Source organism: Drosophila miranda, chromosome 2 (assembly GCF_003369915.1).
Source record: "Drosophila miranda strain MSH22 chromosome 2, D.miranda_PacBio2.1, whole genome shotgun sequence".
In the NCBI taxonomy this organism is placed as follows: domain Eukaryota; kingdom Metazoa; phylum Arthropoda; class Insecta; order Diptera; family Drosophilidae; genus Drosophila; species Drosophila miranda.
Window position 1 is genome coordinate 10,015,618 of NC_046675.1, and position 27,126 is coordinate 10,042,743.

A 27,126-nucleotide genomic window follows, 5' to 3' on the forward strand; every position below is an offset into this window, starting at 1 on the left:
GGGTGGCACTTGGGGTGGGTTTCGTGTGCATAGGAGTTGGGGGTGTTGGGGTGTTTGGAGTAGTTGCCTCATTCTGCCGGCTTTTCTCTCTCTCTCTTTCTGTTGGGCTCTCCCTTATCCTTGTGCAGCTTCCCATGGAATTTCGCTGCAAAAATTCTGACACAGGACCAAAGGAACTTCTTCAGAGAGAGGAGCAAATGCAAAGCTCTCTCTCTCTCTCTCTCTCTAGAGAGAAAAGCTCTCTCTTTGATTTTAGTCAGCTGCCAGTGGATTTTTAGACTCGTCGTTTCCTTTTCAATCAGAAAGAGTTTATCCTTCGTGCTTGATGGACGCCTTTTGTTCGCGCTTGTGCCAGCCTTCAGAGAAACCAAAAATATCATTTTCAATCGTATGAAACTTATTGTTATTGAAGCATTGTTTCGTTTTCCAATTTGTTTGCCCGACCCCCGCTCTCGCCCCCTCCATACCGTCAATGTTTGTGTGTGAAAATCCGTGAAAAATCAAGTGAATCTCCCCCCACATAAAAGTGTCGTGTCGTGTGCCCCCACATTCTCCATATCATATATAAATATAGTATACGGAACGAGAGTATATGTGCATATACTATATTGCATATTTGGCGCCTAAAACTGTCAAAATAAGCGAAGGATACTCCCCCAGGCAGGCATTGTGTCGATTGTTATAGGTAAAGCATACTGTACCTACTGTAAATATCCTATTTCTGTTCCTCCTACTGCCTGCCCACCCGCTGACATTGACAGTGACTCTGACAAATGTGTTGGCCATGTTTACTTGGTGGCTTAAACAAGTTAATTGCCGTGCGCCAGACACAAAAACCAACAGCAAACAAAGCGGCAGAGACTCCTCCTCCTCCACATCCAAGTCCAGCTCCTGTCACAACTCTAACTCCACCTCCACCTCCACCTCCACCTCCGACTCCGACTCCGACTGCGAGTACTCTTTGTGTCCTGCTGCGCCCTTTGGCTGTGGCGGTACATGTGTTCATCACTTATTCAGGCTGATTGTTGGCATTAAATATTAAAGGACGGCTGTGCAGGATATGTATGTCCTGCTTATGAGCAGGCAGATCGAACAGAACTACTCGCAAAGAGACGAGACCAGAGACCCTTTACTGCCTGCCCAGGCTGGTGCTAAAAATAAAACGTGACACCTGCAAAAATGTGCCTCAATGTACGCACACCACCTACTAGCCACCTTGCCACCCACTCATCCACCCCCCGTCCATGCCAAACCCTCACAGGCTAATGGCCTTGGCTGCCAGGCAAAGGCATAACTAGTTAAGGGATTTGCACCAAATGGGACTCGAAGGGCACTTGATTCTGCTCTGATTGCTCTGTCAGCAATCGAATGCTGCAGCATGTTGATTGGCCTCCCCCACGCACTCCCTTCCTCCAGCCTCCTGCTGCCTTCTGAACGACCTTCAATTTGGCATGCATATTCGTGTAGCATGTATCGTAATTAATAATGCCAATTTCCCCCTAAAAGCTTTCCCATCCATCCCATCCCTGGTCAAAAGCTGCACAAATGCATCCGGTTCGAGAAAAATGCATACAATGGATAGCAGAAAAGGAAGGAACATAAGCGAACTATTTGGACATACTTTAGATGGTACTATTCAAGGAAAAGATAGGACTTTCTGATATAATAAGCTATGTGATCATATAAATTTTGATTAGAAGGCGGAACCAGTACAGTTCTGATAAAAATCTTTATCCATACCTGTAAACTGTTTATGAAAAAAACTGTGGTATCCACAATTCTGTAGCTATAAAGCTGATATGTGGTGAAATTATACACAATACCAGTATCTACCTATCAACGAAAAATCATCATGATTGAATAACTTTGACAGTCAGAATGAGGCACAAAAGTACACATCTTTTTACTAGGTACAAATTTTTTTTTTTCGCAATCTCGACCCTGGTCCCTTTGCCTTGCTATTTATAGCCACGATGCGACAGACCGGAAGTAACGTAAAACGTAACAAATGACACTTTGGGGCACAATTTGCACACGTGTCGCATACGCAATTCACACACACAAACAAATATGTACATGCAACACACACACACACAGGCGCATGCACCTCTTCTGCTATATGCCACGTTAACATGCCTCGTTGCCTGTTTTTTGGTTGCATTGTCCTGTCCTCTGTCCTGTCCGACTCTGGCCCTGGACATGTACAATGTCCACTCGTTTTTCTGCGCCCTCCTTGGTTTCAAGTGTTTTTTTTTTGTATGCAACGAGAGCGCAGCAAGGAACAAAAAACAACATGGAAGAAAATCACTAAACAAACTGACGCCATTTTGCCATTAATCCCGACCACTTTATGGGCCGAGCAAACAAACAAACTTGCCCCCCAAGCCATGCGGGTGATACCCTATAATAGAATGGTTATGGAAGGTACTTGGGATTTGATTAAGAAGAGTTGCAAATTGGAGTGTATTGAAGAACTTATCTCTCTATTATATAAAAAAGTTTTGTGTCATCGTCGTCCGATACTGTACTTATATCGGCGCAAGCGAGCGAAGCGAGTGAGCCGGGGGTTGGCGCACGAGTGAAGCGTCTGTGCAGGTTGTTTGCCGCATAGTAATATCATATAATAGTTAATCACAGATCCTTATTATGCTTGAAAGAAAACAGAATGAAATCATCTGGTGAATACACAAAATCTATATGAAAGGACTTCAATATCAGATGTTTCGACCCAACAGTTAAAGTTCTTTCAATCAGTGTATTTCAGATTAATTTTACTAGCTTTCATGAAGTACCTCTTTTGATCCTGCATCTGCATACCCCTCAGTAGTAATCCTTTCTCTTTTCTCTAATCAATCCTAAACCAGGGTATGTCCAATTCGTAGCTAAAACATTCCCCTCGCAGATGTACATATGTATTCCATTGTTTGGTCTATTCATTTTGGTGTTTTTCCCCCTTTGTTTTGCCTCCATTATGCTTTACTTTGTTGCGGCATGTTTATTTTTGAGTTTGGCCCCAGTCCGATCCCAGCCAGTTCAGGACCAAAGTTGGTTAATGGTAGGACTGTCTGAAAGGTTTATGGCCCTTCCAGCTCCCATTTCCCATTTGCCAATTCCTAGTTCCTTTATTACGTTGTGTGTTTTACCAACAGCAAACACAATTGCCCTGGCTGGCCCCTGAACCCGTACTCGCCTCGACTTTTGTTTCAAGTGCTGCCATCAAATGGAGTGGCCAAACCACCACTCTGCGACTCGGATTCGCATCCCCGCGTATTCCAGTGCTCCATTTAACTGGGTCTAGTGCTCGGGAGTCTGGGTACCCATTCCTCATCCTCATCCTCATCCTAGTTCTGGTTCTGGCTCTCCTTCTCCTCTTCGTCGTGCATTGAACTGCTCTCGGTTACCTCTTCGATATTTTCTTACAGCGGGGCATGTGGCAGGGAGTTCCCTGTCCAGAGCTCCTCCTTCTGGGGCTTTGTGGCGGCTGCCTCTTGCAATTATTGTTGTGCCCCCAACCCGCGCCCACATGGATGATCCCCTTCACATTTGATGTGCATTTGCATTCGTGGCCCTCAGGCTATCGAATGCTTTTTAGTCCACGACATTGTCATTGTTGTTGCTCCCTTTTTTTCTTCTATTACACTTTTTTTGCCTTGCCACAAAGACCACTCCCACTCTGGAGTGCAACGGGGGAGAGGATAGAGAGGGGACAGCCATGGAGTCCGAGTGCGAGTGCTTTTATTAAAGTTTTTCGTATTGTTTGCCTTCCACAATGTCTCCTCTGGCAGCGACACCCAACACACAACACCCGACCAGAAAGACGACCAGAAGTGGCAGTGGCATCAGTTGCAGTCTGCATCGTGCCACAGCCAGAGCGAAAACACAGATATAGCCACCTCTTGTACGGCGGGGTTTCTTGTTCGTCTTTGTGTGTACCTTTGTGTGCTTTCCTGCTTTCCTGCCACAGGAAGTTGCTGTCTAACAATAACTTCAAGAATTCTGAATGCGTTGGCAGTATTTCAAATGGGACAAATATTTCTTATTAATTTTTTTTCAGCTAAATGGAGCAGGCACGCTACTGATTCTCCATGACTGTTGCAACTGTCTGCAGAGGCCACACGAATACAGGAGAGCTACCTCAGAAGGATAGCGTTTAAAGCTCACTAATACCAAGACATTGTCACACATTGAAGGCAGATTTGTGCTTTCCTCAGAAATTCCTTGAGACAGTATTGAATATAAAAAAAGTATAAATGCTATTAAATGCATCTCTTATTAAATTTTTTAACTATAGAATAAATTATATCATGAGATATCCTTTCTCTTTAATTGCATCTCATATTTGCAGAGCTTTCACACGCACACGACTCACGTACACAAGAAAGCTCTTGGCATTAATTGCTTTCAAAGTGCACCAATACCAAGACATTAACACACATTGAAAACACTTCAATTTCACTATTTCCGCATATTTCTCTTTACAGTCTCTACAAGAACCACAAGAACGAAATACATACATATGTAAAACACCAGGAACTGGACCAATTTTTAATCAAAAAAAACGAAACGAAACGAAACAAAACACACAAAAACAATCAACAATCTACTCACCGACCTCTTGCTAGACTTCTACATTCTATATACTCGTATACTCGAAGTCCATAATTTGGAAGAACCTTTTGTAACGACAACTTTTGGATAAACATATCTCTAGACGAAATCGAAGCCCCATCCCCCGCCAGGAGAGGAAAGCAGAGGAGTGTCCTAGCCCCGTCCATTGACAACCCATTCCCCAGGAAGTGTAACCAGAGAAAGCATCCAAGACGGCGCCGCTTAAACCGCAAGCCTACAAAATTGGTCGAATGTTATGTTGTGGCTTCTGTTGTGGCAACATGTCGAAAAGGGATTACAAAGTTGCCACCACGGATGGCATCGAGCTGGAGCCGTTGGGCGGCGAAAAGAGCGACAAGGAGAAGGACAAGGATAAGGAGAAGCAAACGAATGGCGTTACCTTTGGTAAGTGTTCCATCTTAACAGCTATCCTTTATCCCTATATTGTCCTTATATACAACTGCATTGCAATTGCCTCGGGGGACACCTCTTCAGATGATCAAAGCCCTCTCACGAGCACGAGGAAAAGTGCATAATTGCACTTGTGCATAATCCGACGCTCCACGCAATTTAAACTCCCTTTTTTCCCTTTTCCCTGCCAATTCTTGGCAGGCAGGGCTCCCTCTGGGATTTATTCATCAAGTTGTTTTCTTAATTACGCCAAATGCAAAACAAAAGCATTACAAATGCGACTCGTCTTCGCCGTCATCTTCCTCCTCGCAATCCACCCCGAAGGAAGCGGTTACTCATACGCCCCGTTGGACCGCACCGCCAGACCGCAGGCAAACGCAAAGTAAATGAATGTCAGCAAACGTCCCTACACTCTGCCCCAACCCCTACCTCTTAGTGTTTGCTTGCCTGCCCCCTGGTCTAGGCAGGAGATTTTTCGAGATGTTTTTACCCTGGAAATTGGAAAGTGGAAGGCTAGATGCATTTAATAGGTGGACTTACCTACTTTTCTGTCCGAAAAATCCAGCAAAAAATACAAGTACAACAAATATCAACTAAAAAGCAACAAATAGTCTTTAGCGACGGGCAAAAGTCGGACCCGAACAGCAAAAACAACATACATAGGTTACGCCTCGCCAAAAACTGTGTTGTTGGATTCTGGGACCGACTCATCTGCCCAAGTCATTGACGAATAGACGAAGGCTAACAAAAATTGAAATGGAATTTGTTCCGGATGCAATATCCAGATAATTTTATAGTCTTTACTTTCCACAATTTCTAGACGTTCTTTCAATATTTTGGAACTGACAAGGATAAACTCCCATTGAAAAGGGAATCTTAAGGGATCTTACTCTTAGATGCTTTTTTGCTATCTTCTGATGGAAGTACCAGGTAGCCCCATAGTCCTAATATCGACTATCCTGTTGATGTTCTTATTTCGTTTTTCTTACATCTCTTCTTTGGATTGCCTGCAGCAACGTGGGTTGAATTTTTTCCGCTTTGACAGATGTCCACCCGAACCGGCGTCCTGCTCCAGATGGCAAAGAGGCCACAGACGGGCGGACGGAGGGACAGACGAACCAACAAACGGGCAGGCAGCCAGGCTGACGGGGGGTCGGTGGTTGGTCGGTCTCCTCATGCTCTTTAAGCTGTCAGCAATTTCTGGAATTTTGAGCTTTCAATTGGGGTTTCTTTCGGCTGAAAGGCACCCCAGGAGGGGAACCTCAATTGCGGTAATAATATGCGCCAAATGAAGGGTTCGTCTGGGGAGATGAGATCGATTAAATATATATATAGAGAGTGAGTCATAGTCTGGAAGGGTGCTGCATTAAAGATACATCTGATTAGACGTTCCATCTCAGAGCTAGAGAACTGTCATTCCAATACCTGCTTTTAATGCTGGTTCCACTTTAACAGCCCTAAATCCATCGTAATCATACATTAATCTGTCTTACCCCTTTCCATCCCTCTATCAACGAGAGGGCTGGGGTACGGGTTTGCTATCAATATACGTATCTGGCGACACGTTAAACACAAACATATGCAAATCATGTTGACTTTATCAAGGCGACACATCGCTGCCACTTGGGCATGCCGTGGGCCAAAGTGGGACACAAGAAGGCGCCAGTCTCGGCCCCGCGGCTCAACAATCCCCTCCTCATCCTTGGAGCGGCAAATCAGTGTCACGGGAACAGGACGTGGACGTGTGCTCGTGTCAGCCTCAGCATCAGCGAAGCAATTAAGGATGCATAAAGTGGAGTAACCACTTGACTCCACCCCCCACCACACAGCCGCAGCAGGGCCACAACTGCCACAACTGCCACAGCTGCCACGTGGATACGAGATGTTTACCTGTGACGTAATGTGGTTTAACCTTTGTGCAGGTCACTCTCCCTTCGAGAAGGCACATGATCTGACATGTGCATGTGCTTGAAGGGGGAATGTATGTGGGGGTTTCCCTGGGATCCAGATGTAATCAATTAAGCAATCATCCTTTGAGGATGGATTCCATAAGATTATTGCGTAATCTGAAATGGCTTAAGCTCTAAGTCCTGTACTTCTCTTGTTTAAATATGGCAAACAACATAAAGAAATGTTTTTCTTAGAACACGACTCTTATAAACCATCCAACAAGTGCCGAAATCTCTCAGTGCTCTGCCAACAAGTGCTGAAATCCCTGAGGGTTCTGCAAACATGTGCTGGAATCCAGCAGAGCAGAGTTCTTTAGACTTTGCTTTTGAGCTCCAAAGAAGTTTATACATTCTTGGGGCTGCCGCTGCCACCCGTCTAAGGGTTAAGCAAGGAGGCGCTGCTGTTGCTGCTGACGTTGATAATTGCAGGATGCGTTGCGTTGATTGCAGGCTGAATGGGGCTGGGGACACACACACACCCTCTTGAGCACTTGAGGCGGGGGCTTGACTCGAATAAAGAATTCCTGCCTGCCTATCCGGGAGTGCATCAGCGAGATAAAATGGGTCCACAAGAAACAATTGAAGTGGCAGGAGTCTATCCCTGTCCCTCTCCCCCTCTCCCTCTCTCTCTCTCTGTGTCCATGTGGAAGAGTGAAAGTAAAGGATTCATAGAAATGAAATGTGTTTTTGGGTCAGGCAACTTCAAAACTCAGAAGAGTCGGAAAGGAGAGAAAAGTAAAGCAAAGGCTTCGGAATGTGGCAGGAAGAAGGCATGAGGCATGAGGCTGGCAGGCGACGGAAAACAAATGGCGAATGGCAAATGGAAAATGGAAAATGGAAAACGGCAACATTTCTGACTGACAAGCGCAACGGAGTCGGGAGGCCCGAGTCAGGCCAAGTCAACCCGTCAAAACGTCAGTGCGAGCAACAATTTATTGTTGCGAAATGGCGCAGGCAAAACACAATTAAATGCAACTACAAAGGACCCAAGGATCTCCCCTGCAGCCACAGCCTCCCAGCCAACCAACGACCCAGCCGCCCACTGGGCGCGTAATTAAATGGAAATGGAAAATGGAAAATATTGCCAGGGGCCGACTCGCTGGGAACATTCGCACTCATTCTGGCACTGGTACTGTTACTGGTACTTGTTGAGGGCCCAGGCACTCGAGGGCCTGCCAAGCCACGAGCACATTTGGTTTTTATGGTTTTACTCTTGCCCAGAAAAAGGGGTCTCTAGGACATGCCATCTCTGTAGGATTATAATTATGGTATCCTAAACGGAGAAGCTGTTCTAATGCTTTGGGATTCGATCTTAAAGTTGATCAGGTAACTGTATAGAAGGGTTCGAATACCTTTTCAGAAACCTTTAAGCCCCTTCATGCATCTCCTCGTGCCGTGCGTAAGGGTATCCAACCTCCCCTAAGCCTTTTGCCAGCTTATCCTTCCCCAAGCTGTGGCAGTCCCCGAGCTCTGGGGCTCTGGTGGCTCTGGGGGCTCTGCTGAGCTCGGTTTCTGCACAATTAGTTCGCCAACAACTCGGTTTTGATCCGCCTGAGTTGATCCCAATGCCATTCATACTGGTATCGATTGCTTAACCCCTATGCACAGCCTTAACCCTCTCTGGTTAACCACTCGAGCTGAACTTTTTTCCGATTTGCATTGCTTGTCCCAGCAATGGGCCCAGGAGTGGCCCTCGAACACGGTCTGCCAATTAATTAAATCAATGGCAAATGCCTCAAATTGAGTGTGCAAATATCCTCAAATGCCTCCTTCCTCCAAATATAACTCATTTCCATATCAAACAGAGAATGGGAATGATACGAGGGCTCTCAATGATATTGATATGGTTGACTTATTCCAGATTTATTTCCAGGGAGGAAAGAAACTCCTGAGATTTGGGGCTCATGGTTCGAATACTAATTGTATCTATACAGATGTGTGACATTCGAATATCCCAAGAAACATCGAAGCAGAGGCATATCTCTATATGATCCTGGTTTTTAGCTGCAAAACTAAATCTTACAGTTGCTGACTCCTTAATCCTGGCAAATTTAATCAACTTTGATTACCGCCACATATATGAAGAAGTGACTGCTCTTCAAGAATATCAAACATATCTTTTCTTTTTGGTTGGATTTACCTTTTTTCCATCTAAAGAGCACTGGGTCGAAATTTTGGGGTCTTTTCAAAGCTGCTAAATTGCAACTTTTGATCAGTAATAGTTTTTCGATGTCTCTTCCACCTCTTGTCTGTTGACTTTAACAATTTCATATACCATAAAGCTTAAAGAGCGACTTTAGCTGTGTGATTATTTCGATTTTCGCCACATTTGGGCCATTTAGTGGCCGCATCGAACAAGCCCTTAAACGAGTAATTACAAGGTTCGACTGCCCGCCCCAGTCCCATTTCAGTGCCACCACCGGGCCAGGGAGAGGGGCACCCTGCCACGGCCACACGAGGCAGCAGCACACACAGCAGTTCCAGTGGCAGCGGCAGTAAGAGCTGCAGCAGTAACAGCTTAAATTTATTGATTGTTTCATAAACAGCGATTATTTAACCACCGTATTTCGATGGGCATTCGGCATTCGGCATTGCCCCTGCCCCCGCCCCAGCCCCAGCCCCATTCTCCCTCTCAATCCCATTTACATCCCCCATTCCCTGCCCCAAAAGTCTGTCGGACGGCAAACACTTGTGGCCATCTTCGGTGTGTGTACAACCAGTTAAGGTCCCAAGGCTATGGGCGACACTGAGTGGGGGCTTACAGGGGGTTTTTCTCCATACATTTCGATTCCACACATATGGGTTCAATATAAGATACTCGTGCGATGCGTTGGGGCGAGTGGGGTTGGTGTGGCACATGACAAGTCACAAGTGCGGGCAGTAAATTTGCATGCGACAGCAAATACTCAATAGTCGGCATGGCCCTTGGTGGGCAGAGGGGTGTCGAATGGTAAGAGGATGGGGCACGCTGTTGAGTAACTTGGTTAACACGAGGTCTGGTCTGGTTTGGGAGGCCACAATTGAAAAGGGAAACGCAGCGAATCGAACCAGAATCGAGCCCAACATTGAGGCAACATCATCGTATGCATCGAATCGACTTTTGTCTGTGAAGGCAGTGGAAATGTGCCCCGTATGCAGTTTATTTCTGCCCCCAGACCGGGGCAGGGTACAAGAAGTTTGTTGGAGTTTCTCTGCCACTTCGTTCCAGATGAATAGCTCTATGAAATGTTTAGGAATTGAGACCATAACTAGAGTAAATTCTAAGGGATGAAACGTTGTTCCTTCTTAAAGGAAGAGCTTTCTGGATTGATCTTCCTTCGAGCATATCCTCTACAGGGTATACAAATCTCGTAAAATTGAATTCAAAATATGTCAACGCTTTAATCTCGCCGAAAAAGTAGGCGTTTGATGGTGCGCGGTTTTGCCTAATGAACACGATTCAGACAGAAAGGAAAACTTTAGACTAACGTGACGAAGAATTTATTGAGTTAAGCCGCTTGAATGGGGTGGTGGGGCGGTTGCTGGGGGAGGCAGAGCATCCCCATTTTCACCGCCACCGACCTGTGGTGGTGTGTTGTTGCCTGCAAGAGTACCAGCCAAAGTGTATATGTATCCATCCGAGGAAAAACTTTGACTTGGCGCTGAATTTGTCGCATTTACAGAGCAAAAAAAAACGGCAAGGAAAACTCAAACTCAAGAAGTCGAAATGAGATTTCGCTTTGCCGGCAAAAGTTCTTAAAGAAAACCGAATTACCATTTTGGTTGAGCGGCGGCTTTGTGCTCCATTTGTTGATTGTTTTTCGCAGTAGCCCGGGAGGCGCTCTCTTGCCCAGAAGTAGGCAACACAAATCATCAGGATAGGAATAGGAACAGGAATCATCAGCATCAAAGCATCGTAAATCTCAAAGGGCAGGCTGGAGCTGGGTGAGGAGATGAAATGAGCGGAAATGATATGTTAAAGCAGAGAACCGAGAGCCCATCCCATCCCTTAAACGAGAACTGTTCTAATGATGATCCCACTCCACGAACAAGTCGAATGCCATGGATGGTACACGTACACTATTTGGCCAAAAACACATGATAAACAACACTGCATTTTCGACGGTGGGGGGCGAGGGGGAGACATATCTGTTTGGAGGCAGGGCTGCTGCTGTTTAAGGGTTGCAATATTTACCGCTAGCTTTCGTTTGCCTGGCAACACTCTACAACACACTGTTGTTTCTTCTCTTTCTCCTCTTAAAAGCATCGCCTGCGAGCGGAGGGGGGCAAAGAGCACCCGCGAGGGGTCCATAGAAATTTCATTTTCATTTTTGCAGGTGAGCAAAATTTACTCAGAGAGAAAGAGTATAGCGAGAGAGAGAGAGTGTGAGTGTGAGAGAGCGCGAAAGCACACATGCGCATGGACACCCATTAGGGTTGCACTCTCTCGCACTTTCTCTCAGGGTTGGAGCCCTTGGAGGACGACACGCTCTGCAGGCGGCTCGCAGCAGCGGCAGCATCCAGTTGGAAAATGTACGCGCACTCAAACGCAACAAAAAGCGCGTGACAAAACGGGAACAGCACCACACACAGAAGGCGGAAAGAAAGGCAGAAAGAAAGAAACAGCAAGGAATATTCGGCAAAAAGCACACGTACTCACACACACACTCACACGCTACGAAACGAATGCGTCGCGTGCTTCCCCAAATCCCCAATATCCCCATCCTTCAACACCACCCTCTGCTGCTACTGCTCCTGCTGCTGTGCGTGTCTATAGAGTGAAAGAGAAAGAAAGAAGTTGCCGAAAAGAAAGAAAAAAGTGAATAACGGTACAAATCAATTGCTGTAAATAAAAAGTAATTAGCAATTAGTTTTTTTGTGTGAAAAGTGTGCATACATTTATTTTTTGAAATCAATGAATATAAGGACCCACGTCATTTCCGAAACGAACTCGTTCCCAATATGAAATGAAATGAACCCAATGCCAGACCCAACAAAGCCAGCAACAAGCTCATCATATTTACAGTTACAAGCAGAAGAGGGAGAGAGCGGTGCTCAAATGTCGCCTCAGGAACAGAACTAATTGAGCCCACAAAAGCGAAATGGAATAATGAACGGTTCTGCTCTGTCGCCCCCTGCCTGTCGCCATTTGGCGAGAAAGCGAGAATGCAGCTGAGAGCCAAAGAACCGCAATTCAGTCAAGTGTCAAAGCTAGCAAGGAAAAGGGGGAAAAAAGGAGCAGCTGAACGGTGAAAAAAGCAAAAAGAAGAGGGTAAGCAGGCACAGCGAGAAAAGGAGCGGGAGAAGTGAAGAAGCAGCATAGAAGGGGACTGGAAAGCGCACTATTGACATATATATGCGCGCATACAAAGAGAAGTACCGCTGCCGCTGCTGCTGCTGTCGCTGCCGCTGCCGCCGCGGAGCGAGCGAAGAAAACGCGGCATAAGACAAAACAGGAAATTCACTTATACAGTCGCACACACTCATACACCCACACACACACGCAGTTGACGCATCAAAAAGGAAAATTCGCGCTGTTGAGCTTTTTGCATTTTGACATTTTCAAAACACTGATTTCAATGCGAGAGAGAGGCTCTCTTTTTGGAAACTTCCATGACATCCTCTCTCTCTCTCTCTCTCTCTATCACTCTCTCTCAATGCCGCTCTAAGCTCCTTCTGCGCTTTTTTTTCTTGTCCGCCAACAACAATGCCACGAATGAGAAAATGAGAATGTAAACAAATAAATGCTGGAAAAAAACAAGAACAGAGCACTATATATTTGGGTCGAAGCGTTTGATACCCTTCAAGAAGTGACTTCATAGCGTTTCAGCAGACACAACAATAGCCAATAGCTACTATTGAAGTGTTCATGAAAAGTCATGAGCAGGAGGCGTAGAGGTCCAAAAGAAGTGGACGTTATTCTTAATATATCGCTGATATAACTTTTCTTTTTGGGACTAAATTCCTCAGCCAATTTGTTTGAATCTTATATATTTTCCTTTTTAGCCATTTTGGACACATAGAAATACCATGAAATGCCGGCATTTACTTCCGCTCCATTTCTTTTTCTCGCAGGGTATAGATACATATAAACATGTACATATGCATGTATGTACATACATAAGTACATAAGTAATTAAAAGGGAATTGTGAGATGCATTAACACTATTCTTGCGTGCCCTAGCCGCAATTTGGTAAGAGGGGAACAGAAAAAATGAATAGAGCGGCTCTGTTGCTGCATTGGCACCAGGCACGAAGGCCAACAAAAAGAGAAAGAGAGAGAACACGCTATACTATAATATTTTTCAATACAATCATGTTAAAACAACGTCCTACTTGTTCAACTTGGATTTTAATCCCGGCATTGACATTAATAGTTGTTTAGAGCGAGGCAGAACGATGTGTGTAACCTCTCGCTCGCACTGCCTGCTAACCTAGCAGTTACCAACCGCCATCTTCCTCCTATGAAGCCAGTCGGCAACTGTAAATAGCGGCTCTTTCTGATTTTTTGGCATGCTTGAATTGTTATCTTCGTTTCGGATTGAGGATTATAAACAGGGAGTTACATATGACAATTTAATTCAATTATTTTCTAGAGAGTTTAATCTTTGCGTGTTGCTCCAAAAAACTCTGAGTGAAGACTTTAGTTTGTAGCTTTTTACATAATTTGTATGATTCAATGATTATGTCAAAGAGCAGTTATGGGTCCCGACGACCGCGTCATCGTCGACGGTTTGCCGGCTCACTGGATTCTTGGGTTTGCTTTCACGCTATATTTTATTTTATGCATTTTATTATTATCATATTATATTGGAATGGAATTATATTGGCTTTTCAAATACTTTTTCCATTCCATTTTCTGACTTGCTGAATGGCTTCTCTTTTGTTGCTTTACTCTATTACTCTGTCGAAGGATGTATAAACTGTGGGATCTGTCGTGTTGTGACGTTACTTCTAGCAGGGTAGTAGTTTTCCGGAATCCTCGTGGATATTAACGTAGTGGACTAACATATCCTAACACCACCTCTATATTACTAGAGGAATAAGGACATACGAGTAGAGTAAAAATAACATCTTTTATTTAGCTGAACCTCTTATTTAATCCCACTCGTATGTCTCTATTCAGCTAGTAATATAGAGGTGGTAATATAGAGGTGGTGTGATGAAATAGCTGATTCTGATGATTCTGGTGATTCTGATGTCAGCTCTAGACTGTCTGTTAGACCGATCTCAGAGCTATTTTCAAACCTCTCTCGAGATATATTAGCAAACTAATTGTAATTGTAATAATTCTATTGAATTGATATTAAGCTTTCCAAATATGTTGCGGATGAAAGAAGCTTGCAACGAATGACCGCTGCCGCATGGCGTACCTTTAGGAAAGGCTAGAGACTAGTCTACTTATCGAGGAAGTATATAAATAATATTACATAATTAAATATAAATAAATAAATATGTATTAAATATTTTCTGAAGTTGGGGCAGAGTCAAAATGTTATTTTGGCCTCTACGTGTGACCGCTCGACTAGCCTATAGATAGGGCACTGCAATCAGTGCCACTGCGTCAGATAGCAACCGTTGATTCATATTCTGTGCTTTATCTGCCATTTGCCGATTGGCAGGTGCCTCAAATCTACTCGTATTTGGTGGCTCATTCCAACATTTCTGGTACCAGAGACCTTAACCACGAATTATGTCTGGATGATGCTTCACGAAACAAACTTCAGGCTCAAGTGCTCGTCAAAGGCAGACACAGAAATGCAGATATACCTACTCCTACTATTCTATACAAAAGCCGGCTAACACAGAGCCTGCGAGAGAGAGAGAGAGAGAGAGAGAGAGAGAGATGTACTAGAAAAAGGGATGGCTATGAATTTTTGGGGGGTTGATTTTTGGGCGTTGAAAGCGCTTTTCACTAATTCAATGCGACATTGAAAATTGCGAAAAGTGCGGTGCGGCTCTGTCTGCAATCTCTCAGAAGGGGGGGAAGTGGAGGCGGAGGCGGACAGGGTGCCAGACGAGAGCGGACGTCTGACTAGACGAAACCGGAAGGGCGTCAGCTTCTGGCTGGTGGCCAGGCCCAAAAGGAAAGCGGAAAGTAGAAAATTCTCTCCAACGGGGCCAGCCAAGTACAGAGGTTGGGGTAGGACGTGGACGTAGGACCGACCCCCTCTAGATGACGGCATATATTATGTATGTATATGTATATATTTCTGGGTAGAGCTTCATTTTTTGGCAGTCGATTTATTGGTTAAAGGGTGTAAAAAACACACAGCGAAAAAGTCTGTGCCTGTGGCCTGGGTCCCTGAATAAAATATGAAGAGCACGTGGCTGCTGCATGGGTCTGGCAAAGGGTTCGGATTCTGGGTTCTGGTCTCTGGTTTCCACCTGAATTGGTCATAAAAATTGGTTCGTGATTTCCCATTTCCAGAGCAAATAGGCTGACAATTATTTGCGGTGTGTGTTTGCGGTTTGATTTTGTTCCGATCCGATCCGATACTGTTTCCGGTTTTGAGCACGATTTTGTTTACGGACACGGGCGAATAAGCGTGCGTATTGGCCGGAAGACAAAGAGAGATCGGCCCCGTTAAGATTTCGGTCGTCGGCGGTGGCCGTAGAGGCTCGAGGATTTGGCGTCGCGAGCGCATCGAAATGACAAATGATCCGGACCTCGATGACTGTGCATTTCTCTCAGGTAAGCTCCTACACTAGGGTACAGTCCCGTCGTCCCCCGCGACAGCAATTGCAATTGCAACCATTTCCATTAAATGAATATTTAAGTAATCCCACACCCACTCTGTGGCTAGTACTTATTCAGTTTTTTTTAATTACATTTCCACAGGTGGCGAATCGAGTGGAGGCCGCCAGACGCGCACCGGAGTCGCCGTCTGCTCGCAGCGTCGGGCTCTCCTGGTGGCTGGGATCGTGCTCGGCTCCCTACTCCTGACGGCCATCATCATTGCCTACGCCGGACCGTCGAACGGTAGGTTGAGCCAGGTCCATATTTACCCTTGCGCCTCCCACACCCCCCACACCCCACATCGCATTTCTTTGCCTTTGTTCCTTGCCTATTTTTTGTCGACCATTTTCCCTTCGTACTTATTTCCATTCCATCCGCAACAAAACAAAGGAAGGATGGGGTTTATCCTCGTTGCCGTTGCTCGATTATCCCCATTTTTTTGTATCTACTGTGCGCCAACGGATATGTAGTCGATTGCAAGGGGAGAGCTTTTCTGAATACAAAGAAAGAAAGAATTACGAAAATTTTGACAGTTCTGATGGGGGAAATGTAATTGAAAGAGCTCTAGTGGAAGCTCCTGTATAGCTCTGCAAATATGAAAAAAGAGATAGAAAAGGTGACTATAATAAAAGATTACAGAGGATGATTTTCACAAAGGTGAAAGAGTCGACAAGGAAAAAATGTCACAATTTAATTTATTTTTCAACTTTATGTCAGAAAAGGTCCTGTGTACAACTTCTTTTATAAAACATACTTCTGGGAAAGAGGAATAAAAAAAACCTATATGACCTATACAGGAAAAGTCCTCCTTATTATTACAAAAATAGTTCCATTAAAGACCTCGAGAATAAAAGAGAAGCTCTCATAGAAGAACATACAAAAATCGATTAGGGAGCTAAGGGAGTAAAGGGACACCGCAGACCTTGGCTGAACTCTACCTTCTATAGATATCGATTAAGTAATGCCAGCAACAAACCCATAAAACTTTCTTCTGTTCGAACGGTGGCTCCATAAAAGAGCTGCGGCATCATAAATCTCTATAAATGGTAATTGAATTCCGTTCGTAGTGGCGGTCACTGCGGACCATAAAGCAGCCATCCAATCAACTCCAGGGCCCTCGCCCTTGCCTCTTTTGGTGGCATGTAATATGCTTTTAACCATATTAAGTGGGGGCCAAGGCGGAATACATTTCATTCCGGGTATAAATAGACAGGGCTTTACCTCTGGCAGTAACTCTCGTGGTGGTGCATCGTATGACGACCTAAGTTACAGCGCCGTAGGCCTCGACCTGCATCTGTGGTGTGGTGTCGTTCCGGATTCAATTGCAGAATTATGCAAAGTGCAAACACATGCAAACTTTCTGTTGCATACTTAATAGGGCATCGGGGGCTAATTGCATTACCCCACGGGTCGGGCCTGGGGCTGTGGATGCATGCACGTGTGGGGGTTGTGTAAACAGACATATGTCCGGGTTAAAAGCCAGGTCCAACCCTTTTCGAACTCAATTATCAATCAACATGTCCCCCAGTACGTGCAAATTATCTTTCGCTTCCTCCGCTACAATTAGAGTATTGATATTTCTCTTCCTGTACATCTCTATACAATACCTCATCTATACAGTATATATACTCGTATCTACTATATCTCTGTTGCTTTCTGTTTTTTGTTTCCTTTCATTCTTTCCCATTTGACGTTTCTGTTTCCGTTTCTCCTCCTCCGTTTCCGTATACGAAACGGCTCTTGAATATATCGTATACATATGAATATTTGAACAAAAAAATATGAAATATTTCTCTTAAATGCTTGTTTGATTGATTGGTTGAAATGTGAGTAACAATTATGCCAAATAACCGAATACTTCTAAACTGGTAATTAATCAAGACATTCTATATAACCCTTTTCGGCATGTTGATGTCATTGATCATCTGTTGGTTCCTTACCTACTATCTGTTCTGTTCTGTTCTTAAACTATTATTGTCTTAGTTTTTTAAGTAATTTATGTATGTACGTATGGTCTCTAGATGATCTTTACATTAGATGGAATCGTCCTAGAAAAGATGAGGACATTAAACATTGTACATACTCTACATCTCTCTTCATAGTCATCGAACATAAGTAGTTTATGTTTCTAACATGTCATATAAAGTGGGGGAATTCATTAAACAACCATAAAAAAACAGGGAAAATAATATTATAGAATTATTAGTAATTAAAGTATAAAATAGAATTAAGAACGGAATACAAAACGACTGGAATTTTCCATTATTTGTATATACGTGTGGTATGTTTTATAGAATTATTAGTAATTAAAGTATAAAATAGAATTAAGAACGGAATACAAAACGACTGGAATTTTCCATTATTTGTATATACGTGTGGTATGTTTTTCCTTTACCTTTTGAGGAAATATACATAAGCACTTCCATTCCTCCATTTTGAATAGCGAAACTTTATAATTATTATATTTTTTGAGAATGAGAACATACCGAACAATCCTACTTTTACGCAGCAATATCCGCACTGCGAACCACGTCTCAAAGTTTTGGGAAATCCTTCCCGGCTCTTTTTATGGACTCCATGTTCACCATTCAGCGACCCGACTCCACTAACGATTTTCGTGCCCCAACTAAGAAGTTGGTACCTGTTGAATATATTAAAAATATCTCTCTATTTTTTAAAATAGATTTGGATCGTCGTCGTCGCCTGAAATTGTATTTTGTTATCTGGGATATACATTTGTATCTGTAAAAATAAAATTTCACTCGAGGACGATGATATTTTTGCGTGGAAACTATTTGTTCCATACAGAACAGACTTTAAGAACACTAAAAGATGTTAGAAATAGAAATATCATTAATTCTAAGCTTTCGTGCCCATAAACCCTTCAAAAATGACCCCATATATCCCCATATACATGTATCTGGTTATATTATATGATGGAATTAATTTTTGTATTAAATACAAATTACTTTAGTTTATTTTGAGCTTCGTATGAATATTATTACCTCTGTTCGTGTTGTAGATTTTTATAATGATTTTCTTATGATTGATACCAATTGTCAATGGTTAGATTCATTAGTTTTCCCAATCATGCAAGCATTCAACTGGTGTTTGAATCGAGATTCATCGTGCTCCTCTCATTGTCCACTGAAGATTCGATCGGATTCGAAGCCCCCATATTTCGCGACATTCAGCCAGAAAGAAACTCCATTTGTGACACCCCAAACTTGAGTTTTGTTCTACCCCTTAGATGTGCTAATGACTTGAAACGAATCCAATTATATAACTGATTTACTGCTAGCTTTTCTTTGATCCCCCCTAGATGATTTTTCCCCCTTTTAACCCCTCTCTCTCTCTCTCTATCTCTCTGTTGATTGTGTATAATGCAATTTGCTTTAAGATACTTAGCCACGATTCCCCCAAAACGAATTCCCCGAATCGGAGATGAGAAAGATGATTTATCGAGGACCCGTAATGATTTTTCTCTTTGGCTATCCTTTTGCAGACTGCTCCTGCGGGACGAAAACCGTGTCCGGCTATGAAACGGATGAAGAGAACAACACCCAGCCCTTCAATCCGATTGCCACCAACGGGGAACCCTTCCCCTGGCTCGAGAAGATGCTGCCCACCAGTGCCCGACCCCTCAGGTACATGGTCACCATTCATCCCAATCTGACGACGTTGGACGTCAAAGGTGAGAGTCGAGAGTGCAATTTTGCCCTGATTATAATTCGATTGTCTGACATTCATTCCGCCTCCTCTCGATTTCCAGGACAAGTCACCATCGATTTGCACATTGAGAAGGAGACCAATTTCATTGTCCTGCACATCCAGGACCTCAACGTCACCGAGAAGGTAAGCAAAGCAAAGCAAAGCAATCCAATTAAGCCAATTAGCATCCGATTCGCGATTTAAGTGCATCCATTGATTGCTTTTATTTTCCTTCCATTTGCCATTGCAGGCCATTGTGACCCCTGGACCGAAGGGATACGCCCTGAAGATTGTCAAGGTGCTGGAGTTTCCGCCCCGCCAGCAGCTCTACATCGAGGTGAAGGAGAAGCTCAAGAAGAAGTCCAATTACACCTTGAACCTCCGCTGGTACTCAAAACTGAATCCCGAACCGGAGGGCTTTTATGTGGACCAGTACGAGAGCTCCAATGGTGTGGAAAGGTACGGCTATTGATAGTACTTTGTCTGTCTGAATCCCAAGGGGGATATCACTTTTGCGAGTTTCGGGCCGTTACACTCCCGAAAACATTTGTCTATAGCTCTTACAGCTAAAGAGATATCACTATAAAATTTGGCGTACACATAAATATAGATACTATCTACGCATCAACAACTTTTCAGCATATTCAGATAGTTTTAGAGATAGGAAAACTATTAAAGTTCATGGAATTTTCATCAGTAATGGCCATAACATTATTTCTACCTTGTCAGAGTATTTTTTCGATGCCATAGGATAGAATAGCAGCAGATTTCTTACAGTTCGAGTCCATATTTATCGCTTTTTTTTACAGATTACTGGCTGCCACTGTCTTCCGACCGAATGGAGCACGACGGGCCTTCCCCTGCTTCGATGAGCCGCATGTGAGGGCCCCCTTCCGCATATCCGTGTTCCGCGATCGCTTCCACATCGGTCTCTCCAACTCCATTGTGCACACCACCGAAGATGTGGGCTTCTATATGGGCACGGGATTAGTGAGTTTCCAAAAAGATATACTAATAACCTGTGGAAAATAACTGTTTGATATTTTCCTGCAGCTTCGGGATGACTTCATTGAGACTCCTGCCTTGCCCGCTGATGCCGTGGCTTGGGTGGTGAGCGACTTCCAGCGTGAATCCCTGCAGCCCTCGGCCGCCTACATACCCACCACAGCGGCTCCCTACAGCACGGGGGCCGGTGGCAAGAAGTCCGCACAGTTGAACAACTACACGCAGCTTAAGAGCAAGAACCCGCCCGTCCGCAACATCACTGCCCTGACGCACTCGCTTAACGTGAACCTCACGCCACGCCAGAATCTCAGCCAAATCGCAGCGGCGGCCACCACAACGACAGCCCTGCCCGTGAGCCTCAATGGGAACGGGAAGCCCACGAATCTCACCTCCTTGTCGCAGTCGACGGGCTCCTCCATCAAGCGAGCGCCATCGTACACCTTCTATGCGCCGCGGGATCTGCTGGTGCGCTCTTCGTTTATACTTCACACATCGCGGGATGTGCTGGAGTACCTGCAGACGTGGCTGGACATTAGCTATCCCTTGACCAAGGTGGACTTTGTGGCACTGCCCTCGCTGGACCGAAACATGATCTCCTCGCTGGGCCTGGTCACGCTCAAGACCTCCTTCCTCACGGATCCCAGCTCCATAACTTCGGAGCAGTACCAGTTCAGTGCCCTGCGCATTGCCGAGGCCATGGTGCGGCAGTTCTTCGGCGGCATCACCTCCCGCAAGGTGCTCAAGGACGTCTGGCTGTGGGAGGGGCTCATCCAGTACCTCGGCATCCATGCCCTCGCCCCGCTCCAGGAGAGCTGGCCCCTGAGGGAGATGTACCTGCTGAAGATGGCCACGGCGGCACTGGACATCGACGCCATCCAGGGCTGGGACAGCATCATGAACGGCACCAGTCACGATGGCAAGAACGAGGACTTCTTTGTCCAGAAGACGGCGGCCATATTCTCGATGCTGCACACGGCCATCGGGGAGGATCGCTTCCGCGGCTGCCTGGGCTCCTTCCTCAAGGTGAACCGCTTCAAGACCGCCGAACCGACGGATCTCTGGACCATCTGCACCAAAAAGGCCAACGGCTCGAAGAACATCAAGGACATGATGACCCTGTGGACCCACCAGCCCGGCTTCCCCCTTCTCACCGTCACGAAAATGGGCAACAGCGTCTCCATATCACAGCGCCCCTTCCGGCCCGCCGACTTTCTAGCCATTCACGACGACTCCTACGACGGCAACAACTACAACAAGACCTCCCTGAATGCCACCGACATGCCCAGCACAGTGCCCCCCACGCCCCAGGGCAAGCACAAGGCGGCGCCGCACATGAAATGGATCTTCCCCGTCACCTATGTGACGGACATCAACAACGTCAGCGAAACCCTGTGGATGCAGAATGTGGATAGTAAGTTGTGGTTTTTTTATGGCTAGATATTGACCTGTTCTAGAAACCTGCATAGCTCCGGAGTAAATGAGTGCTTCTTTATTGATTCTGGGATCCCATGTTTCAGTGATTCAAAGTATATCTGTGGATCCATTTAGACCTCTAATCTGTGTCATATATATGCTAATTTTAATCGATTTTATACATTTTGGACATTTTTTCATTGTAAAACCCTTCATCTGTCTAAGCTCAAAGATATCTGAGGCTTTTAATCAAGTTGATCAAGTTTTTATCGGAATTTTTAGCAAAGCACAGCAATCCCGTTTGTTCGGCCTTTTGTTCTCTCATTAAACCCATAAATTTCAAAGACAGTGCAATATAGAACCAATAGGATATAAACCTTTCCAGAAATCACTTTGATATAATCTCCTGTATATACAACAACTCTTATAAACTCTTTCAGAGTTTTTCCACGACTATTTCCTTTCCTATAACTTGAAAATATCACTAATTCTCGAACCTTTTTCCACAGTAAACTTCAATGTGCCGGAGAACGTCAAGTGGATCAAGGTGAATGCCATACAAAATGGTTACTATCGCGTAGTCTACAACGACGACAACTGGGCAAATCTCATCGAAGAACTATCCAACAATCCCAACAGATTCAGCAGCGAGGTAAGTCCAATAATCCTCCCACCGAAAGACCATCATTGATAGATCATTTTCCCCCCTCAGGATCGCTTGGGCCTGCTGTCCGATGCCTTCACGCTGTGCCATGCCAATCTGCTGCCCTGCGAGATCACCATGAACATGATCCAGTATCTGCCCAGCGAAACGAACTACGGACCCATGGCCCTGGCTCTGAGGCATTTGGAGAAGTGGCGGCGGATACTCAAGTACTCTGAGTGCTTCCTGATGCTCAGTGAATTCATCAAGATGAAGATCTCTACGGTTATGGAGAAGGTGGGCTGGACGGATGAGGGCGATGTGGCTGCCAGGTGAAAGCAACATTCTATTAATTCCCCAAAAAAGATCTCTGATCGATTACTTTTGGCTTACAGATTGATGCGACCAGAAGTTTTGCTGGCATCGGTGCTGTGGGAGGATATTGATAGCATAACCAAGGCCAAGAACATGTTGAATCAGTATCTGTACTATAATGGATCGGCCATAGCGCCCAATCTGAGAGAGGTAAGTGGTTCTTAGAGTCCAGCCGGATTAGAGCTAACAAATTGCATTCATTTTTTAGGTGGTCTACACGGGTTCCATTCTCTCCGGGGAGTATATATATTGGCAGCATTGCTGGGAGCGATTCGTTACCCTCCAGCGGACCTCCGAGACATTTGTCGAGCGAATGCAACTGCTGCGTGCTTTGGGCAGGACCAAGGATGCCTGGCTGCAGAACCGGCTGCTGTCGCACGTGACCATGCTGCCCACAGAGGAGGTGGTACAGGTGCTCAAGGCAATTGCTGGCACGCCCACAGGTGGGGCCATGGCCTGTCGCTTCCTGCAGGCCAAGTGGTTCGAGCTCGAGAAGCGCCTGGGACCGGGAACGATCAGCTTTGCCAAGGTGATCTCGGCCATCACCCAATACGGAGCCACAAAATTCGATTACGATGAGGTATGGCATCTCTATAGATCTCTGAAATCGTTACTGATTATGTTCTTTTCTCAGCTTAAATCGCTGGTACATCGCTTTGGCAGGGGCCAGGGCATGGCCGTGCTGAACATGACCCTCAGCAGTGTGGCCTCCAATGTCGAGTGGGTGGCCCGCTCCCAGACGTCGCTCTACAAGTGGGTGGAGAGCAACCTGCACTCGCACCGCCGATAAAGGACAGAGGAACCCCCAGGAAGAACTTCACTTCTTCTCACTCATTTGTAATTATGTTCCTCTCAGACAGACAGACGGACAGACAAACAGACAGACAGACGGAAGATCTTCAGTGGATTTTGATTTCGCCGCGTAAACTATGGATCTATAATCTATACCATATCATTGCCAATCTCCTTGGTTCTCTACTCTCAACTCAAACACACACACTTTAATTTTAGACACCCCTTGAAACGAACTCAAATGTAAATTACGATCGATCAGAGGATCGGGAAGTTCTTATACGAGTATAGTTCTTATATGTGTACTATATATATATCTATTCCAATTGAGAAAACAGAAACATTTTCTATATCTACAACTGAACATAAGGATCTATCTATATATGTACTATATATTGTATATGTATGTATATTTTACAAACCGACAAAACATATTTAGAGCAATGTGGGATAAATGTAGTTCGTAAGCAGAAGAAACAAAAACAAAAGAAAACCAAAGCATATTTTTTCAGAAAAACTTAAAGAAAACAAGCCCATGATCAACTAAGGATTGCATTCTATATATGACAAAAAAAAACAAACAACAACACTGTATAGCCTATATTGTATGTTAGTATTAGTGACCAGCGTGAATGTGTATTTGTGTGTGCATCAGTGCGTGTGTGTGTGTATATTGAAATATCACAAAAATCTTCCTTTTTGTCCAATCGAAATTAATTTATTTAATATTTAATAATTATCTAACAGAAGAAAGCCTGCCTGACACTGAAAAATGATCTTAAATCGGTTATAAAAGAAAGAGGGGGCCTCGCATAGAGTTCGCATAGGGGGCCTCGCAGCAGGAGTTACAAGAAGCTACAACTTATAGAACCCCAAAGGGATATTTCAACAGATATAATCAACTAATTTTTGATTCTTTGACAGACTTCTAAGAGTATTCTTCTACACGATGTAAACTTAAAGAACCCACAAAGAATTCTTGAAAAGTTTCAACAGAATAGAAGGATAGTACTTCTAATCCTTCTTTAGTTGAACAACAATCGATATACAATTCTTTACAGATTTCTATGAAATTTCATTCCTGAAATACGTTGAGATCAGATCACTGTTAAAGGAGGAGTTACACGAATAATTTTCAAATAACTTACATATATATTAAATATTAAAGATTTTTATCTTGTCATTTATATGTAATTCTGCACAGATTTCTACCAGATTTCATCCCTTAAAACCGATGTTAACCGATCACTGCTAACAATCGATAAAAGGTAATATGCTAGCATTATTAATTGCGATAAATTAGCACATTTATCATTATCAAAAACAGGAACGACCCCAATCAGAATTGGCTGACATCAAGATAACAACTCAGAGCAAGTTTATAAATACAATGGGGGGTATGCATATACTTCACAGAAACTTGCAAAGAGATGAGAAACAAACAAGATATCGAGTGGACAGGCTTTTAAATAGACCCATCCGCCTTTCAGCCCCATCTGAGATATTGGTTAACATTATCATATATATAGTTAACAAAGATGACAACAGAGTCTCCTAATGAGGTCTGTTCTAGTGATGTTCGTATCGTTAAGAAACATTCCTTAGTAATCAATATTGCTTGCCAATACCATATAGCTGCCATGGAAACACAAGTCTTAAAGATACTCAACGTACTATACATGATTATGCCAAATTAGATCAAAATCGGTTAACATATAGCACTCACAAGTAGCAAACACGATTGTAAGTTCATTTGAAGCTCGTTCTGGTGTGTCAGGCAGGCAACAAAAAACCAAAAACAGAATACAGATTACAAAAGATACCATATAAAGAAGCCCATGCTGTAGTTTTGATAGAACCCTTAACCATATAGAGCCTATGGAAGTAGCAACCAAAATTCGACACTCTTTATTTACGCACTCGCATAAGACAACCAAAAAAAGGATAACCAAAACAGATTACGTTCTGAGACTACGATTTATGCTTTAATTTGAGCAGTTTTACCGTTTAATGATAGATATCGTGGCTTATCACTCGAGTGGTTAGCCCTACAGATAGTATTTTTGGATGGTGTTCAAGCGATGTTTGTGTAAACTTGGGAAACCCGTCGTGGACTTCTGGTCGCGCTTGTCTTATGGGGGCCGATGGCATGCCGGTTTTTGCGTGTTTGAATACGAGTACGAAAATGTCTTGCCATTGGCAGCCAGCTCCGATAAGAGTGGAGGCCCATTTGTGTCGAGAGATTAGCTTTTGCGAGTAGCTACAGAGGCGTAGATAAGGAGAGACCTTCGGAGGGGTATACCTATAGAGAAGCTTCAAGAGCGATGGTAGAGAAAGAAGATCAAACCCCCTTTCAACGCCACCTGAGAAACGAGTATACCCATTTCTCAATCGTCAATCTATTCGCTCACTATTGACAAACGTGCCCAACGTTTGGGCATTGTTGTTAGGCAGAGAGGTAGAAAACCTTCAACACCATTTTTAGTATGCTAATTTGAGATCTCTGATTTCGTTTTTGATTTTGTCGGAGGAGAAGACTTGTCTTTTGGGAAACGATATGCTTGGCTTTAGATACACTTAAGACTAACTCAATGATACTCGTACTCGTACATTGTACACGTACATCGTATATTCTTGCAACAAAGTCAATCTGCTCAGATACCAGAATATAGTATATATACAGAAAACAGAGAGAGAGACAAACCACAAGCAACTTTATTAGCTAACGACAGAAACAACAGAAATAAATAACTAAAAACAAGTTTTTGGAGCGATTTTACGGATTTTCGACAAATGTATAAACCAAACAAGAAACCGAAAAAGAAAACGAAAAAAAATTAGAAAAATGAAAAATGAAAACAAACCCAAAATAGAAGAACACACACATACACAAATTGGGAAGATACACCCAGAGGGGGAAGAGGTTTAGAAAGTTTTACGAGTCACAAGAAGAATTTCATTTGATTTTGGTTCCATTCCATCTTTGAATTTGAGTTTCCTTACTTTTTCAACCAATTTCATCATCTAATTGTATTGTATAATGCATATCCGTCCACAGATTTGATTGATATTACACATTTGGTTCATCAAAATGATATCACACACACAGAGAACCTCCCCCACAGACACAGACCCATGTCCCGTCCACCAGCCCTTTTCTCGAATATCCTACCCCCCCAAAAAAAAGCTTTGTCTTGGAGTTGAACAAGAAATGGCCTTTACTATAATTTCCTTAAGCGAAAAAACGAATACGAATTCTAGTTAATTTTATTAGATGAAATTTATTTGCAAAGATCGTAATGCATTGGCTATCAGGTTTTATAAGGAAATTTGTGTAGGGAAGGAAGGGAAAGAGTAGAGTATTGTATCTAGGAGGGGAATGAAAGCAGGCAGAGAAACTCTAAAGACGTAAATCTAATTGTATGCTAAATGATATATACACATCTATATATAAATATATATATATTTACATAATGTATTTTAAGTCAAATGGGAATATT

At 43.9% G+C, this 27,126-nt stretch overlaps 1 protein-coding gene across 5 annotated transcripts; it reads left to right on the top strand.

Annotated features, from left to right (window-relative positions):
• The first annotated feature begins 311 nt into the window (after positions 1-311).
• Positions 312-26,308, top strand: LOC108157246 (endoplasmic reticulum aminopeptidase 2). 5 transcript variants are annotated; one of them, XM_017289217.2, is made up of 13 exons: positions 312-685; positions 4,482-5,013; positions 15,790-15,930; positions 19,193-19,381; positions 19,460-19,542; positions 19,649-19,857; positions 20,208-20,388; positions 20,452-21,814; positions 22,326-22,468; positions 22,529-22,791; positions 22,855-22,984; positions 23,043-23,414; positions 23,469-26,308. In XM_017289217.2, the coding sequence occupies exons 2-13, from the start codon at positions 4,860-4,862 to the stop codon at positions 23,622-23,624; spliced, it is 3,384 nt and encodes a 1,127-aa protein (XP_017144706.1). In that variant the 5' UTR covers positions 312-685; positions 4,482-4,859; the 3' UTR covers positions 23,625-26,308. The 5 variants fall into 5 exon arrangements, with proteins under 5 accessions (XP_017144706.1, XP_017144707.1, XP_017144708.1 ...); XM_017289218.2 differs by having other exon boundaries at positions 19,241-19,381; XM_017289219.2 differs by lacking the exons at positions 312-685; positions 4,482-5,013 and adding exons at positions 11,454-11,803; positions 15,379-15,642.
• Positions 26,309-27,126: the final 818 nt, after the last annotated feature.